This window comes from Suricata suricatta, chromosome 7 (genome assembly GCF_006229205.1).
Source record: "Suricata suricatta isolate VVHF042 chromosome 7, meerkat_22Aug2017_6uvM2_HiC, whole genome shotgun sequence".
Lineage (NCBI taxonomy): Eukaryota > Metazoa > Chordata > Mammalia > Carnivora > Herpestidae > Suricata > Suricata suricatta.
This window is the reverse complement of record NC_043706.1, coordinates 119,994,867-120,010,239: the sequence shown is the minus strand read 5'-3', so window position 1 is coordinate 120,010,239 and position 15,373 is coordinate 119,994,867. Positions and strand designations below refer to the sequence as shown.

Below are 15,373 nucleotides of genomic sequence, written 5' to 3'. Positions count from 1 at the left end.
ACATTGGATGTGGAACACAACTTGCTCCAAGCACAGCTAACGTAAACAAGAAAAGACAAAAATAAGGTAAAGATAAACCAAAAGTAGTTTATTTTTGTTAATAATAAAACTCACTAAACCTACTCCAAGTGTGCTGAGTTCTAGCTGTTAGCAAGCCCTCTTGCTCAACCAAAGACCCCAACAGGTAAAACCAGAAATAGACAAGACTACTTAACTCAGGCTCCAAAGAAAACCCATTATGCCTATTTCTTACTGCACTTTCCTGAGGCATTGGCAAGACGTTTTGCAATTGAAGCAGAAAAGCCCTGATAGCAATGGAATGCCTAAAAGACCCACCCAACATGTCCCCTTCCCTGCCTGTGATTGTGAGCTGAGTGCATACCGACCCCCAACTCAGGATCATGTGCTCCCTGCCTGCTCTCTTGCATGTACGCCGCTGAACCCATCTCTATATAACTCTAGTGTCCATCTTGCACATGGAGAGAGCAGGTGGAGACCCCCCCCTGGCTATTGGCACCCAAAATAAATTCTTCCCTTTCTTTCTTCCAAACCTTTGTCTCTTGAGTGACTGGCTTCTCTTGCCATGGGTTTATCTGAGTTTGTTCAGCAACAGCATTGGCAAACCCAGCCAGGAGCTATGCTTTCAATTTGTGCAGCCTCTTGAGATTCCCCCAGCTGGGTCAGTGGGCCCCGGCAGCCCACCAGAGCTTCGCTGCTTGGTCCCTGAGTTGGCAGCTGGGATAGATCCTTGGGCAACATAGCCACAGAGGTGGCAGTCTGGTGGGTGGTTCAGGTACTCACTTTGCCATGTTGTGAGTTCCCTGCTGGCCAGATCCTTGACCATCTTATTCCCTTTCTTCCCTGGTCTCACAAAGATGGAAGATTTCATGCTAAGCAAATCTTAAAACAATTCTATCTTAGGTATAATGAGGAAAAAATAGAAATTATAGTATAAGGAAGAAACTGAAATTTTAATTCTAAAACACTCATGATCTTCTTCCTCCCTGAAAAGGATAACCATTGACATTTTAAAAAATATGTATTTATTTTGGGAGCGAGAGAGAGAGAGAGAGAGAAAGAGAAAGAACAGGAGCAGGGAAGAGAGAGAGAATTCCAAGGGCTCCACACGGTCAGAGCCTGACTTGGGACTTGAACTCATGAACCATGAAATCATGATGTGAGCTGAGATGAAGAGTCAGAGGCTTAACCAATTGAGCCACGCAGGTGCCCCACCATTAACAGTTTTAAAAGATGACCCATAACAAGTTAACTACACAGGCAATCCTTTCCTTTGTGGTATAAGCCATTTGGAGGTACAATGCATGCTGTTAGTGGCATTTGCTGCTTTTACAATCACTATACTTTCATCAAACTTAAAAACTATGTGCATGAATGAACATAATAAACAGAGTGAAAGGCAGCCTACAGAATGGGAGAAATGTTTGCAAATCATATATCTGATAAGAGATTAATATCTAGACTATATAAAGAACATCTATACCTCAATTAAAAAATATATCAAATAAACCCATTAGAAAATGGGCCAAGGACTTGAATAAATATTTCCCTAAAGAAGATATACAAATAGCCAACAAGCATATGAAAAAATGTTCAACATCACTAATCATTAGACAAATGCAAATCAGAGCCATGATAAATATCACCTTAAACCCATTAAGATAATTAACTATCAACCTGAAAACAAACAAACCCACAGAAAATAACAAGTGTTGGCAAGGATTGAAGAAATTAGAACAGTTCTGTGTGCAACAGTGCACGAGGGAGCATAAAATGATGCAGCCACTTGGAAAATAGTATGGTGATTCCTCAAAAAATTAAAAATAAAACTACCATGTGGAGCTGCAATCCCATATGTGGATATATATCCAAAGGAACTTGAAGTAGAATCTCAGAGAGGTATCTTCATACTCATGTTCGTTACAGCGCTATTCACAATAGCCACAACATGGAAACAACCTAGATGTCTATTAACAAATGAAAGGCTAAACAAAATGTGGTCTACATATACAATGGAATATTATTCAGCCATAAAAAGTGAAGGAAATCCTGTCATAAGCTATAATATGGACGGAAGTTGATGACATTGTTAAGTGAAATAAGCCAGTCACAAAATTAAATACTGTATGATTTCACTTAATATGAGGTACATAAAGTAGTCAAATTCATACGAACAGAGAGTATAATGTAGTTCTAAGGACTGGAATAAGGGAGAAAAGGGAAGTTTTTGTTTATGGTATGATGATGAATCTTATATATCAACTTGACTTGGCCATGGGTGTCCAGATATTTGGTCAAATACAGTTTTGGGTATGTCTGTGAGGGTAGGAATAAGACTGACATTGGAATAGGCAGACTGAGTAAAGTGGATTGTTCTCCCCAGTGTGGGTAAGCCTCATCTGATCAGTTGAAGGCCTGAATAGACCAAAAAGGCTGACCCTCCCTTGAATAAGAGGCACTCCTCTTCTATGACTGCTTTGAGCTAGGCTATCACTTCTGTTAGCAAACTGTAACTTAACTAGTATTCTCCAGGTCATACATGTGGTATGCATTACTGCAAAGTTGGTGTTATCTCAAATCTCCCAGCTTACCTTGAAGCAAATTGATTTCTCTGCTGTCTCCTTCACTAAATATCCCCATACTCTGCACCTTCTGCCCGTCCAGAGCTTTCTCTATGAGATAAAGCAGGCTCTCCAAGGTTAAGCCGCTGTGTTCGTACACGACAGAAGTGATTCCTGCCTTGATGCTGTCCACTACTAGCTAGAAAATGAAAGCAGCCCATTATTTTAGAATATTTATTAATAAAATAAAGACAATGCGTATGTAGTATGCTGTGGGTTTTAAAGACTTTTTTTCAGAAACTATGGAAGGAGGAAGATAAGCTTTCTCCTTCATTGGTTTCTCTTTAAATAATTTTATTTCTTTTCTAGTTATAAGAGGAGAACATTAGGTATACGTGGAATTCCATCACTCGGAGGTAAATATTATTAACAAGAGAGATTATTTTCTTCCAGTCTTTTTATCTTTGTACATCCCCAAGCCAAGACATGTGCAACTTTTAAAACGTAATAAAATTGAGATCATATGATTTTTGCAATGGACTTTTAAAATAGATTTAAAGTTTGCCTCTTAATTATGAATTTTTGAATTATCAATATTGATTGAATATTTCCCACTTAAATATTAAAACCACTGTGCTTTAATTCAACAACCAAACGAACTTTCTGTTGTGATAACATTGATTCATTAGTAGCAGACATGTTGGAAAGTCATTAAAGTCCATGATTCTTTTTTTGTTTGCAAACCTCATGCCACTTTCTGAAGGTTCCACCAAACAGAGAAACACCACATGGTTACGACCTACTTTTTGCTTAAACACCCATCGCATATATAATAAAAGAAGTAATTTTGGCATAGATTTATGGAAAGAAGACAAATAGGAGGATAGACCTAGTTTATTTATTTTTTAATTTTAGTTAGCATGCAGTGCGATGTTGGTTTCAGGAGTAGATTTCAGTGGTTCATCACTTACATATGACACACAGGGCTCATCACAAGTGCTCTCTGTGATGCCCATCACCCATCTAGCCTCCCCCCACCCACCTTAAACCAGTTTCTGTCACCAGTTATCCTTTGTGCCCAGCTCAATGCCCATTATCAAACATCAGGGAAACTCGCTGGGGCACATAGAGATCAAAGCTGTGGTCTTTTTTTCATGTGTATACACTGAGTTGGCCAGTCATAAATGATCAGAGTTAATTTCTAGGTGCCCAGCAAGCATACTGATTTCATATCTTAAAAGCAACCATTTTGGGGCACGTGGGTGGCTCAGTCGGTGAGCGTCCGACTTCAGTTCAGGTCATGATCCCACAGTTTGTGGGTTTGAGCCCCGTGACGGGCTCTGTGCTGATAGCTAGCTCAGAGCCTGGAGTATGTTTTGGATTCTGTGTCTCCCTCTCTCTCTGACCCTCCCCTGCTTACGCTATCTCTCTCTGTCTCTCAGAAATAAATAAAAAACATTTAAAAAAATTAAAAAAAGCAACCATTTTGTTACAGATACAATTTTTTTTTAAAACTGTCTAAGTAGGCCAATGAATATAACCTACTCAGTGTCATCCCTTTAAATATGTCCCTATGTATCAGTGCATACATTATGTATGCATATATACAAATATACATACTCACATATCTATAAAAATACATGCTTCCTATGTCTTCTTTGTGCTTCCTTTATTTTTCTTATTACATTAAAATTAAAATATATGACTTCATTATAGAAAGAATATTTTTTATGTTTATTTTTGAAAGAGAGAGAGAGAGTGCAGAGAGCAAGCAAGTGGGGGAGGGGCAGAGACGGGTGGGGACAGAGGATCCGAAGCAGGGTTTGTGCTGACAGCAGTGAGTTGATTCTGGGCTTGAACTCTTGTACCGTGAGATCATGACCTGAGTTGAAGTCATCGGATGCTCAACCGACTGAGCCACTCATGCATCCCAGAGAAAGAATATATTAATTTAATAGCACCCTCATTAAATAGGTCACAAAATAGGATTTCTGACATTCTTCTTTTGAGAAACAATGGTTACATGATAGTATTTAATTCCTTGGGCATTCCAAAGAGGTTTTAAAATAATCCTTAATCACCTTGCTCTTTTTTGGGGTTGAGTGCAACAAATTCAATTCAGTAAGAATTCACTGGACACTTAACTGAATACAAGGTAGTTTTGGCCTCTAATGCCTTTTAAAAAAGAATTTTGATTTATGGTTGTTTTTATTGCTTCTGAGTTTTAAAGGCGTTTTGGTTCTGTAAATTTCCACTTAGACCATTTTCCTTTCAGAAGATGAATCATTTTCATTAACATGGTGGCCAAAGGATTGCCATACGTCCTCTAGTGTGGATGAAAAAGAAAAAACAACCCAATTCAGAAAGGGCAGGCCTCCTAACATACTCCGTACCTCATATGCAGGAATCCGAGATGATATTAATATGATGTGGAGCCGGGAAACATATGAAGAGCTGTCATCATTTTTATGAACACCATGCCAAGCTTTCCTTGATGACAGAGGGTAGGACTGGCTTCCAGAAACATTGCTTCTACAGAGAAAAGCGAGGAATAAGTGAAATTTTAATTTTCTATTAATTTGATTTTGATAACTGAGCACCAACACGTTGTTTGGGCATTACTTACACTGAGCAAGGCAGGCGGCCACAGGACCTCAGGCTCTCCCTGTAGTTTTTGGGGACAGCAGCAAATGGGGTTCCTTGGGGGGGGGGGCGCAGAGCTAGTCTCTGGGCCTCTCTTACATTTGAGGAATACCAGAAAGGTCTCCTGGAACTTGTTTAGCATTTTTGGGGCACTCAAAATGAATATAGTGACATACTTAGGGGTTCAAAGTGACATTTAAAAAAGGAACAGCTGAGAAATTTAAAATTTCTTAAAGTATCTGGTCCCCACAGCTTTCTGAGTAATGTCTCTATTCTCTTACCCTTACCCCCACATTCCCATTTGGATAGGCTTATTCCATAAAAATACATTTTGGAAAAAAATGTTCCTTTTGCTCAATAACTTTGCACAGAAAATATACGACAGTACAGCCTCTTTGTAGAGTCAAGAACATTTAAAATATAAAATTTATTTTGAACGTTACAGATTTCCCTCTTCAGAAAACATGTTAAAGACCAGTGGTCTTGAACACTAAAGAGTTATTTCTGTTACTATTTCATGGGCTAGGAGCCAGGTAATTATACAGGTTCCCTGTGTGTTAGCTAGATTCTTCTAGAATGAATTCGCATCGCGGGATGGTCTTGAGCCTTCAGGAGGCGGAGGTGTGCTTACCGCTTGGGCAAAGCTTCTAAGGATGCCAAGACGAGCTGCTTCTCCAAAGCTTCATGTAATCCCACTCGATGCCTCACAGTCTGGGACGGCCGTGGCTGGCATGCGGATTTGAGCAATCCAGGGCAGCACGCTCCACTCCCCCAGGGGGGTCGAACTTTGAATAACTCCTCTGAAAAACAAACAGCACCAGCTCGGTTGTTTACTTCATGCTTCTCTCAGCCAAGTCTACGTAGATAAAGGCATCAAAAATCAAGCTGTACCATTCCAAATGGCAATAACTGTAGCCCTTTCTACAGACTCTGTTTGGATTCCTTACCGTCTCAGCACTGAGACTGCGAGTTACCAGTCATGTCCGATCAAGACACAAAGCTCAGAGAACAAGCAGCCCTTTTCTTGTGGAAGCCAGTTAATCAATTTATAGGCTTCACGTCCAGTTCCCCACTTCTTCTTGGCTTCAAGTAATTTCCCATTTGTTACCTCACCAGCTGTGAGTCAGTGGAAAAAAAGATGGCAGAACTCAAATCACTTTTGTCGATTACTGTTGTGCAAGGTGCAAATCCGAAGGCTTAGCCGAGCATGGGTCTTATCCTTCCACTTTTCTTTTTTTAATGGCATTCTTTCTGCTTCCATGCCTGTTTTCATTTCTGCCTCTCCGTCACCAATCCCAATGCTTCTGTGCTGAACCTATTTACTTGCTTCTGCCTGCGTTCATCCTTCTCTCTCTCTCTCTCTCTCTCTCTCTCTCTCTCTCTCTCTCTCTCTGTTTTTGGTTTCCTTAAACTCCTAAACCCGAGAGTAACCAGAACAATAATGGAGGCACTGATAGGTTGACTTTCTGTATTTCAGCCGAAATCTTTTTTTTTTTAATTTATGAATATGAAATATACAGTGAGGGGTGGGGGAGAAAGAGCTTGTCCTGAGCATACTTTAGAGAACACCACCCACATACATTTTCAGAAGGACATAACTATACTCCCCTGTGGGAATTTGTATGTAAATCCATTCGTTTCTACAATAGCTGGATAAGATATAGTTTAAAACACTGCTCACTTCTACGTAGTGCAATTTTCTCCCAAAGTATTTTTCTTAGGCACTTTTCTCTTTGTCTCTCCTGTAGCTCCTCATCTTCTCTCTTGGGTTCATTCAGGGTCCCATACATAGCAGTGGCTTCCCTAGGGACTGGCCAATCTAAGTTGGACACACAAGCAATGTAATGATGCTTCCAAGCACCATACTCATTATCGGTAGGCTTATAGGGCAGAAACCACCCAAACCTAATGCACTTGGGCATCCATATGCAGTCCTGCAGAAAAAGAAATAAGAAAGAGAGGTTGCCAGAAAACTTTAAGGATACTTTCCTAGTAATAATGTTTCAGGTATACAGATCATTTTTCTTTACATTGAGATTTCTGGTGCTACTGACTTGTCATCTAAATTTGACACTAACAAATAAGAACCATACCTTACTCTACACAAAAGTAGTCTTTGATGACAATATGCTATCTATGAGTATATGTATGTCATCTTTGTGCACTTGCTCCCATAGCGTTCGATTTACACTAGATTCTGAGGATTCTGCTACTAGCAACAGTGTATTAGTTTGTGTCAGACCAAACCTTCCACTGGGAACACCTTTGGTTGAACCATATGATCTTGCCAATATGCAACCAGATTTGATATATGGAAACAGCAAATTTCATGTGATCTAATCGAATCAAATGTCTAGACAAAATATTAAAAACAATTATTTGAAGGCATATAGAGCTATAAACGCAATGACTCATGTAACCATGACCCCAGAGGGAAGGGAAACCCAGAAAGGTGAGCCCAACATGTGGCATTACTTTTCATTTGACATCTGACAGTTCCAAAGGGAAGGTCAGGCTGAGAAGCAAAGCAGAAAGTGCTGGTTGAACACAGGGAAGCCGACAAGAATTTTAGGCATTCTCACAAGGAAGAGAGAAAACAAATTCAAATTCAGGACCCACTAAGGGGAAGAGCCCTAGTAATCACATCAGGCTTTCAGTTGAGATCCTTATCAGTGAGGCTAGGGAATTAAACAACTATCACAGAGACTGAAGCTAGCTTTTTTTCCCCAAAATTTTAATGTTTATTGATTTTTGAGAAACAGAGTGGGAGCAGGGGTGGGGCAGAGAGAGAGAGGGAGACACAGAATCGGAAGCAGGCTCCAGGCTCCAAGCTGTCAGCACAGAGCCCAATGCGGGTCTCAAACCCATGAGCCATGAGATCATGATCTGAGCCAAAGTCAGATGCCCAACCAACCCAGCCACCCAGGTGCCCCTGAAATATCTCCTCTGACTGGATTTGAGGCATCTATTCCTAGCCTAACCAATGCCAGAAGCCAAAGCAAATTCTCTCTGGAAGAAGATAACCTCATCCAGAGACTCAAATTATTGATTGCAACAATATCTTATATCCAATATCTGGTACTCAATTAAAACTACCAGGCACACAAAAGGAGAAGAATTGTTTGTTTCTCCTTTTGTCTTTCATGATCTTTTATTAAGCAGAGAGAGACCCTCAGGAGAGCCATGCATTGAATTGTTAGGCCTGAACTTAAAAAATAAACAACCTATAATTAATATGTCTGAGAAACTAGCTAGGTGAGAAATTTTGGCACAATAATAAAATCAACAATCTAGAACTGAAAAACATAATAGTTGAATTTTAAAACTCAATGGACCAGTTTAAAAGCAAATTAGAATCCAGCTAAAGAGATAATTAGTAAACTAAAAAAGCCAGAAGAATGATCCAGACTGAAACACTGAAGGTCAAAAAACGTGGAAAAGACACATAGAGTACAGGAAGCTTACAGGACGGGTGAGTCAGTGTGACACAGCAGTACTGGAACCCGAGGGAAAAAGGAGAGAAAATGGGGCAGGAGCAGTATATGAGGGGATAGTCACCAAGAATTTTTCGAAACTGAGAAAAGACATTGAATCTCAGATTCAAGGGCACCTGGGTGGCTCAGTCAGTTAAGCGTCAGACTTTGGCTCAGGTAATGATCTCACGGTTCATGGGTTTGAGCCCTGCATCAGGCTCTGCTGATAGCTAGCTCAGAGCCTGGAGTCTTTCTTCAGATTCTGTATCTCCCTCTCTCTCTCTGACCTCCCCTCTCACACTGTGTCTCTCTGTCCCCCTCTCCAAAAAATATCTCAGATTCAAAAAAAAAAAAATCACAAAAGAGGAGAAACACACATACACGCGTACATTTCTGGGTACATCATATTAATATTGCAGAAAACAGAAGACAAGACGAAGGGGAAAAAATCCTAAAAGCAGCTAGAGAAAATAAGAATAGTACCATTAAAGAGCAATAATAAAACTTCCTACTTCTTCAAAAAGAAAAGTACGGAAGCCAGAGAACAACAGAAAAATTTCGAAATTCCATAAAATTAACTGTTAACCTAGAGTTCAAATTCGCAGTGAAAATATCCTTCAAATATGAAGGTAAAATCAAGATTTTTTCAGACAAATATAAGAGAATTCATCGGCAGCAAGCTGCACTAAAAGAAATATTAACGAGAATTCAAAATGAAAACGATGAAACTCAGAGATGCAGGAAGGTATGAAGAGCAGCAGAAAAAGCATATATGTGGTTAGTATAACTGAATATTGACCGTAAAAAATAGTCTTGTGAGGTATATATATTTAAATGCGCTTGGGTATTTTGTGTGTGTGTATGTGTGTGTGTGTGTGTGTGTGTGTGTGTGTGTGTGTGTATAAAATTAAAATATTCAACAATAGCATAGAAACTGGGGGTGGGGGGCGGAGAGCAGATGGAGGGTCCTAAGCCCCTAGCTTTATTTCAGAAGTGGTAAAAACAAAAACAAGAAAACCATCCTAGAACGAGTGCTGTCATTGTTAATGTAGCCAGGAGAAAACTGATAAAGAATTTAAAATTAACAGTTTAAAAAATATGGAAGCACTCCAAAAGACAAAAAGAGAAACAAAATATAAAACAGGAAGAACAAACAAAAGGTGAATAGTAAAAATGGTGGACTTCGGCTTACAGAGATCAGTGGGTGCACAAGCGCAAATAGACAAATTACCTTAGCTAACAGCCAGAGACTGTCAAATGTTAGAAATCAACTCCCCACAACCATATTCTGTTTACAAGACATAGTCATTAAATATAAGGACATAGAAAAGTGAAAAGTCAGAAAACAACACATATGCAAATACCTCGCCTAGGTTCTTAAATGTAAACCCAGGGGTCACAGGTGATTTTGTATGTGGCCTCTCCTTGGAAAGCTAGGTTTTCTCTGAGATCAGAAGCTCAAAACCAACCCACTCTGGGAAGTTTGTATACGTTAAAAAAGTAAGTTATTGACTTGTATTCAAGTATGTCTGCCATTGCATTTCATTAAATCTTTAAAAAGAAAATGAGACAAATAAGCCAGAGGCAGAATTAATGGCAGAGGATGCTGGAAATCCAGATTTACATTCTTTAACAGATGTTAGCCAAAGAGGGATCAGACGAGGTTGTGGCTGTTTAGCAATTTTCGAGGCGAATTATCATGGATAGAATAGTACCATATGATAACCAAAGCTTAACTAATTTCTCGTGACAGAAGTGGACTTCTTTAGCCAAGATAAAATGTCTTCAAAATAATTAAATGGAGTATTTGAAGCCGATTAAAATGACATGAATTATTAGAATAGTGTATATCCCCTCACTTACAAAGTAAATTATTGTATTTAACTTCTCCCCGTGTTTGCTCTGAAACATAAGTTAATCATGGTTCAAATACCCTCCATTATTATCTTCGGGGAAGGAAGCCACCCAGGTGCCTCCTTACAGAGCACGGCTGAACTTGGGCCCTCTCACTAGGAAATGACAAGTAGTAAACCTGTTCAGTTAAAAACTTCCAGGCCCAGCTGACTTGTGCGGCTGCACACAAATCTTTTGGATTCAGAAAGGAAAAGATATATAGAGAAATGAAGCGCGGTAACACGGTGGAGAAATCCACTTTGGCCACTTGCGTCCTTTCTGAAAACCACTCTTGGACAATCCTACAAAGAAAGAAAGACACAGAAATTTAGTTCAGAATGCTAGTGTCTAAAACTGACCAAAAACCCAGTATAAATATTGGTCATTGTACTTTCTAGAATGTTCTAACTATTAAAAAAAAAAAAAAAAAAACTTAAATCCTAGGTAACAGAACTAGATTTTTAAAAATATTGTCTCTACTTTCACTGATCCACTCTAAAGATGAATAATAAAAATATCTCAAATCCACAGGGAAAAGGTCTGAAACAAGCATAGTTATTTAAGCTATAAATCTGGATTTTGTGCCTTTTCCTTTACTCCAAATTCAATAAATCAGCAAGTCCTGTCAGCTCTACAAATAGGTGCCCCCATATCCAACCACTTCCTCTCCACCTCTGTTGCTGTCACCACGGCAAGACACCTCCTCCCCCCTCCTGACAGTCTCCCCGCTTCCACTCCTCTTCCAGAGCCCATTCTCTGCACAGCAGCCCAAGTGGGGTTTTTTCCAATTTTTTTTTTTTTTTATTAAGTAACCTTAAGCCAATCTGTGGCTGGAACTCACAAGTCTAGGATCAAGAATGACGTGTTCCAGAGACTGAGCCAGCCAGGTGGTTCGCAAGTATTGTTTTTAATGTAAATTAGATACTGTCACTCATGCAATTAAAACCCTACAATGACTTCCCAGTGTTATTAGAGTAAGACCCTACAGCTACATCACTCTTAGAGGTGAAATATTAATGCCTTCGCCCTAACTCAGGAACAACCAAGAATGCTCACTCTCACTCCTTCAATTTACCAGGCATCCTAGATCCTAGCCATTTCAAGGAGGCAGGAAAAAAAGTTACTAATGTACATATTGGAAAGGAGGCAGTAAAACTGTCTCAAATCATGTATTTGGAATCTACAAAACCACTATTAAAAACAACTAAAAACTCTGCAAAACAACCATTTAAATTGTTGAATTAATTAGTATAAAATGGTTGATGATTTTTTTTCATCTTTTTAGTTTTTTAATTATTTTGAGAGAGACTGAGACAGCACAAGTGGGGGAGGGGCAGAGAGAGAGAGGGAGACAGAATCCCAGGCAGGCTCTGCGCTGTCAGTGCTGGAAATCCTGAAACCATGACATCGGGCCAAAACCAAGTCTGATGCCTAACCCACTGACCACCCAGGACCGTCTGATTTTCTTTTATCTCATTAATGTTTATAGGATCTATAGCATCATTCCCTTTTTCATTCCTGATATTGGTCATTTTCTCTTCTTTTTTCTTTCAGGTTCCAGGCTCTGAGCTGTCAGCACAGAGCCCTACACAGGGCTTGAACTCAGGAACTGGGAGGTCATGACCTGAGCTGAAGTTGGCTGCTTAACCAACTGAGCCACCCAGGTACCCCGAGTCTTATTTTTTGGACCAGGAAATTATGTATCTTGATGAAAGTTATTTTGCTTATAAAAAACACAGCTATTGGGAAGTTGTTGGGTTTAACTGTCTATAAATATTAGGTCAAGGTGGTTTAGAAGATTGCTCAGTTCTATATTCTGACTGATTTTTCTGTTTAGGTACTCTGTTATAATTCACTCAGTTTTGTTTCATGTAATTTGAAACGATTATTTGGTACATAGATATTTATAATTGTTATGACTTCATGAGCAAGGGTATAGAATGTCCCTCTCTATCTTTCCAGTAGTATTCCTCGTCTTGAAGTCCATTTTGTCTGATATTACTCTTACCAGCCTACTTGTATATGCTTAGTATTTGTTTGTATCCTATCCTTTTACTTTTAACCAATCAGAATCTTTATATTTACAGTGTATCCTTTGCGATCCGTATACAGTTAGATCTTGTTTTGTTTTGCTTTTGTTTTTTAAAGCTCATTTAACCACCACTGTCTTTTATTTGAGGGTCTAGTCTACTTATATTTAATATAATTATTGCTATGGTTGAATGCAGGTCTTAATTTTGTTTTTTATGAAAGTTTATTCCTTCTCTCCTGCCTTGGCTTGAGATAATGATTTCTTTGTATTCCATTTCAATTCCGTTATTGGATCTTTAGGATACCTCTTGCATTATGCAGTTGAGTTGTGGCTAGGAAGTACAATATGCGTCTTTGACACTTTATAGTCTATTTAGACTGCATATTCATATAAAATTAAAGAACAGTGCAATGGTATAGTTCTTGCCATCCTTAAGCTTTTGTCACAATACCACATCTGCTTATGTTATAAGCTCCATAATACACTGGTTTTGCTTTAAACAGTCATATGTCTGTAAAATAACCTGAAAATTTTACATTTCCCCACACATTGCCATTTCCTGCTTGTAAATCCAAGTTTCCATCTGTTGTCAATTTCCTTAGCCTGAAGAATTTGTTTTAGCCTTTCTTCACTGCAGGTCTTCTGACAACAAATTTTATCACTTTCCTTTTATCTGAAAATGTCTTATTTCACTCTAATATTTGTAGTGCTATTATGACCTGCATTAATCAATTTTAATAATTATCATCTTGTAGCCAGTCTGGTTTCTGCTACATCGTCATCTTTTCCTCCTCCTCCTCCTCCTCCTCTCCTCCCTCCTGTTTCTTCCTTCTCTGACTTCCATTTTATTTTAAAGCCAATCTAAGACATCAGATCACCGCATTCATTCCACCCACTTAGATGTGTTGTATTTTCATCATCATTCCGTTTGAATGGATTTTCCCTTGTGATTTCGTCTCTGATATTTCTGTGTGCCGAACTAGGCAATAAGAGCATTAAATATATATATATACTATAATACCATCATCGTGCCTAAACAAATTCAGCAATGATTTCTTTTCTTTATAACGTTTCTCTATTTTTAAAAGAGAGTGAGAGAGAGATCACAAGCAGGGGAGGGGCAGAGAGAGAGAGGGAGTCAGAGAATCTGAAGCAGGCTCCAGGCTCTGAGCTGTCAGCACAGAGCCCGATGCGAGGCTCAAACCCACGAACCGCAAGATCATGACCTGAGCTGAAGTCTGATGCTTAATTGACTGAGCCACTTAGGCGCCCCTTCACAATAATTTCTTAGTGTAACATCTATTAAAAAGAAAGTTTATAAAAGTATAGCCTGTATCAAGGAAACTTCTTACATTGCTCTGTGTGCCACCTGAGCACAAATGGATCTTGAATGAATGCCAAATCTGGGGGCTACATAGTCCTTAGACCAAAGAGACATTTTATGGTCCATGAAAGATGCATTGCTGGCTCTGGAGCCACCAACTACAAAAAAAAAAAAAAAGGTATTTAATTTCTAATTGCCCTCTATAGATATTGGCCATAAACATCTTTGATACTCTGGAACCACCAAATAGGTCACCATATGTGAATAAGAATCACTAACACAAGAAAGTTGGAAGCAATCCAAGTAGTAGCAAATCAAACTCTTCCCTGGAACACCTAATCTCAGATGTTTGTGACCAGTTCTCAGAGCTAATTGGAAAATCTGGCAATAGAATTTACCAGAACTCCTTTATCTCAAGCCATTGGGACCATGGAGCTGTTTCTCACTGCTAAGTGGCTACTGCTGTCCGGTTAGCAAGTCCTAATGGACACAGATTAACTCACTGGAAGAAAAGTCCTGTCTCTGAATGGATCTCATTCTGCAGCGTGTCTTCTCTGATTTTCTCTGACTTTCTCTGAATGTATAAGCTAAATGCCCAAAGGGTGGGTCAAGCCCCAGAAAGTTCCAATGTGAAATGAAAATGATATCTCCAATTAGGGACAAAATAAGAGCTTAGTCTTCTTCATAAACAAGTTGCTGAACACCCATGAGACCCAGAGACAGTCTTCACCACTAATTTACCCAAACTGCTTGCCTAACTGGAGGCTCCTCTGTAAATCTTGGGAGCCGGGAAAACTCTATCTGGCAACAGAACACTAACTAGTAATACATGTAGAAGGAATTGAGGAGTTAGACAATGAGCACTCGCCAGCTATCACAGTAAGAATTACATCAGATAAGAATCATCAACAGATACTAAAACCAGGGGGGAGAGTATGATGGGAAACAGGGTATTTGCATAGATTCAAATAGTTTTAATTTAAAATTAATCACTCAGAGTCTTTTTAGTGACTTATTCATTAGTAAGTACAAAAGACCTAATTAATCATCTTAACAAAGTGATTATAAGTCAACAGCATGAGCAACGGGACAAATCGACACAGTGTGCCCCAGTGTGATCCGCGGGGAAGCCAGCCTTACTTCTGTGCTATTCCTGCCAAGAACACATAGCCCGAATGTGATCTTGAACAAATATTAGCCAATCGCAAATTGAAGGTCATACAACAACGTAGGTCTGTACTTTTTTTTTAATGTTTTATTTTATTTTTGAAGGAGAGAGAGACAGTGCGAGTGGGAAAGGGGCAGAGAGAGAGGGAGACACAGAATCTGAAGCAGGCTCCAGGTGAAAAGTATAAAGGAATTATTTGCCCAATTTTTTGCAATTTTTCTATAAGTTGAAAATTATTGCAAAATAAAAAGGTTTATTGAT

At 39.1% G+C, this 15,373-nt stretch overlaps 1 protein-coding gene across 1 annotated transcript in view; it reads right to left on the bottom strand.

Moving 5' to 3' along the window:
• ECT2L (epithelial cell transforming 2 like) overlaps positions 1 to 15,373 on the bottom strand; it is a 64,932-nt gene that overhangs the window by 34,790 nt on the left and 14,769 nt on the right. Inside the window, exons 3-7 of the mRNA XM_029943240.1 lie at positions 10,728 to 10,890; positions 6,904 to 7,156; positions 5,854 to 6,022; positions 4,973 to 5,111; positions 2,610 to 2,778 (exon numbers count right to left, since the gene is read on the bottom strand). Coding sequence (XP_029799100.1) covers positions 2,610 to 2,778; positions 4,973 to 5,111; positions 5,854 to 6,022; positions 6,904 to 7,156; positions 10,728 to 10,890 — 893 coding nt within the window. The remainder of the gene's footprint in view (positions 1 to 2,609; positions 2,779 to 4,972; positions 5,112 to 5,853; positions 6,023 to 6,903; positions 7,157 to 10,727; positions 10,891 to 15,373) is intronic.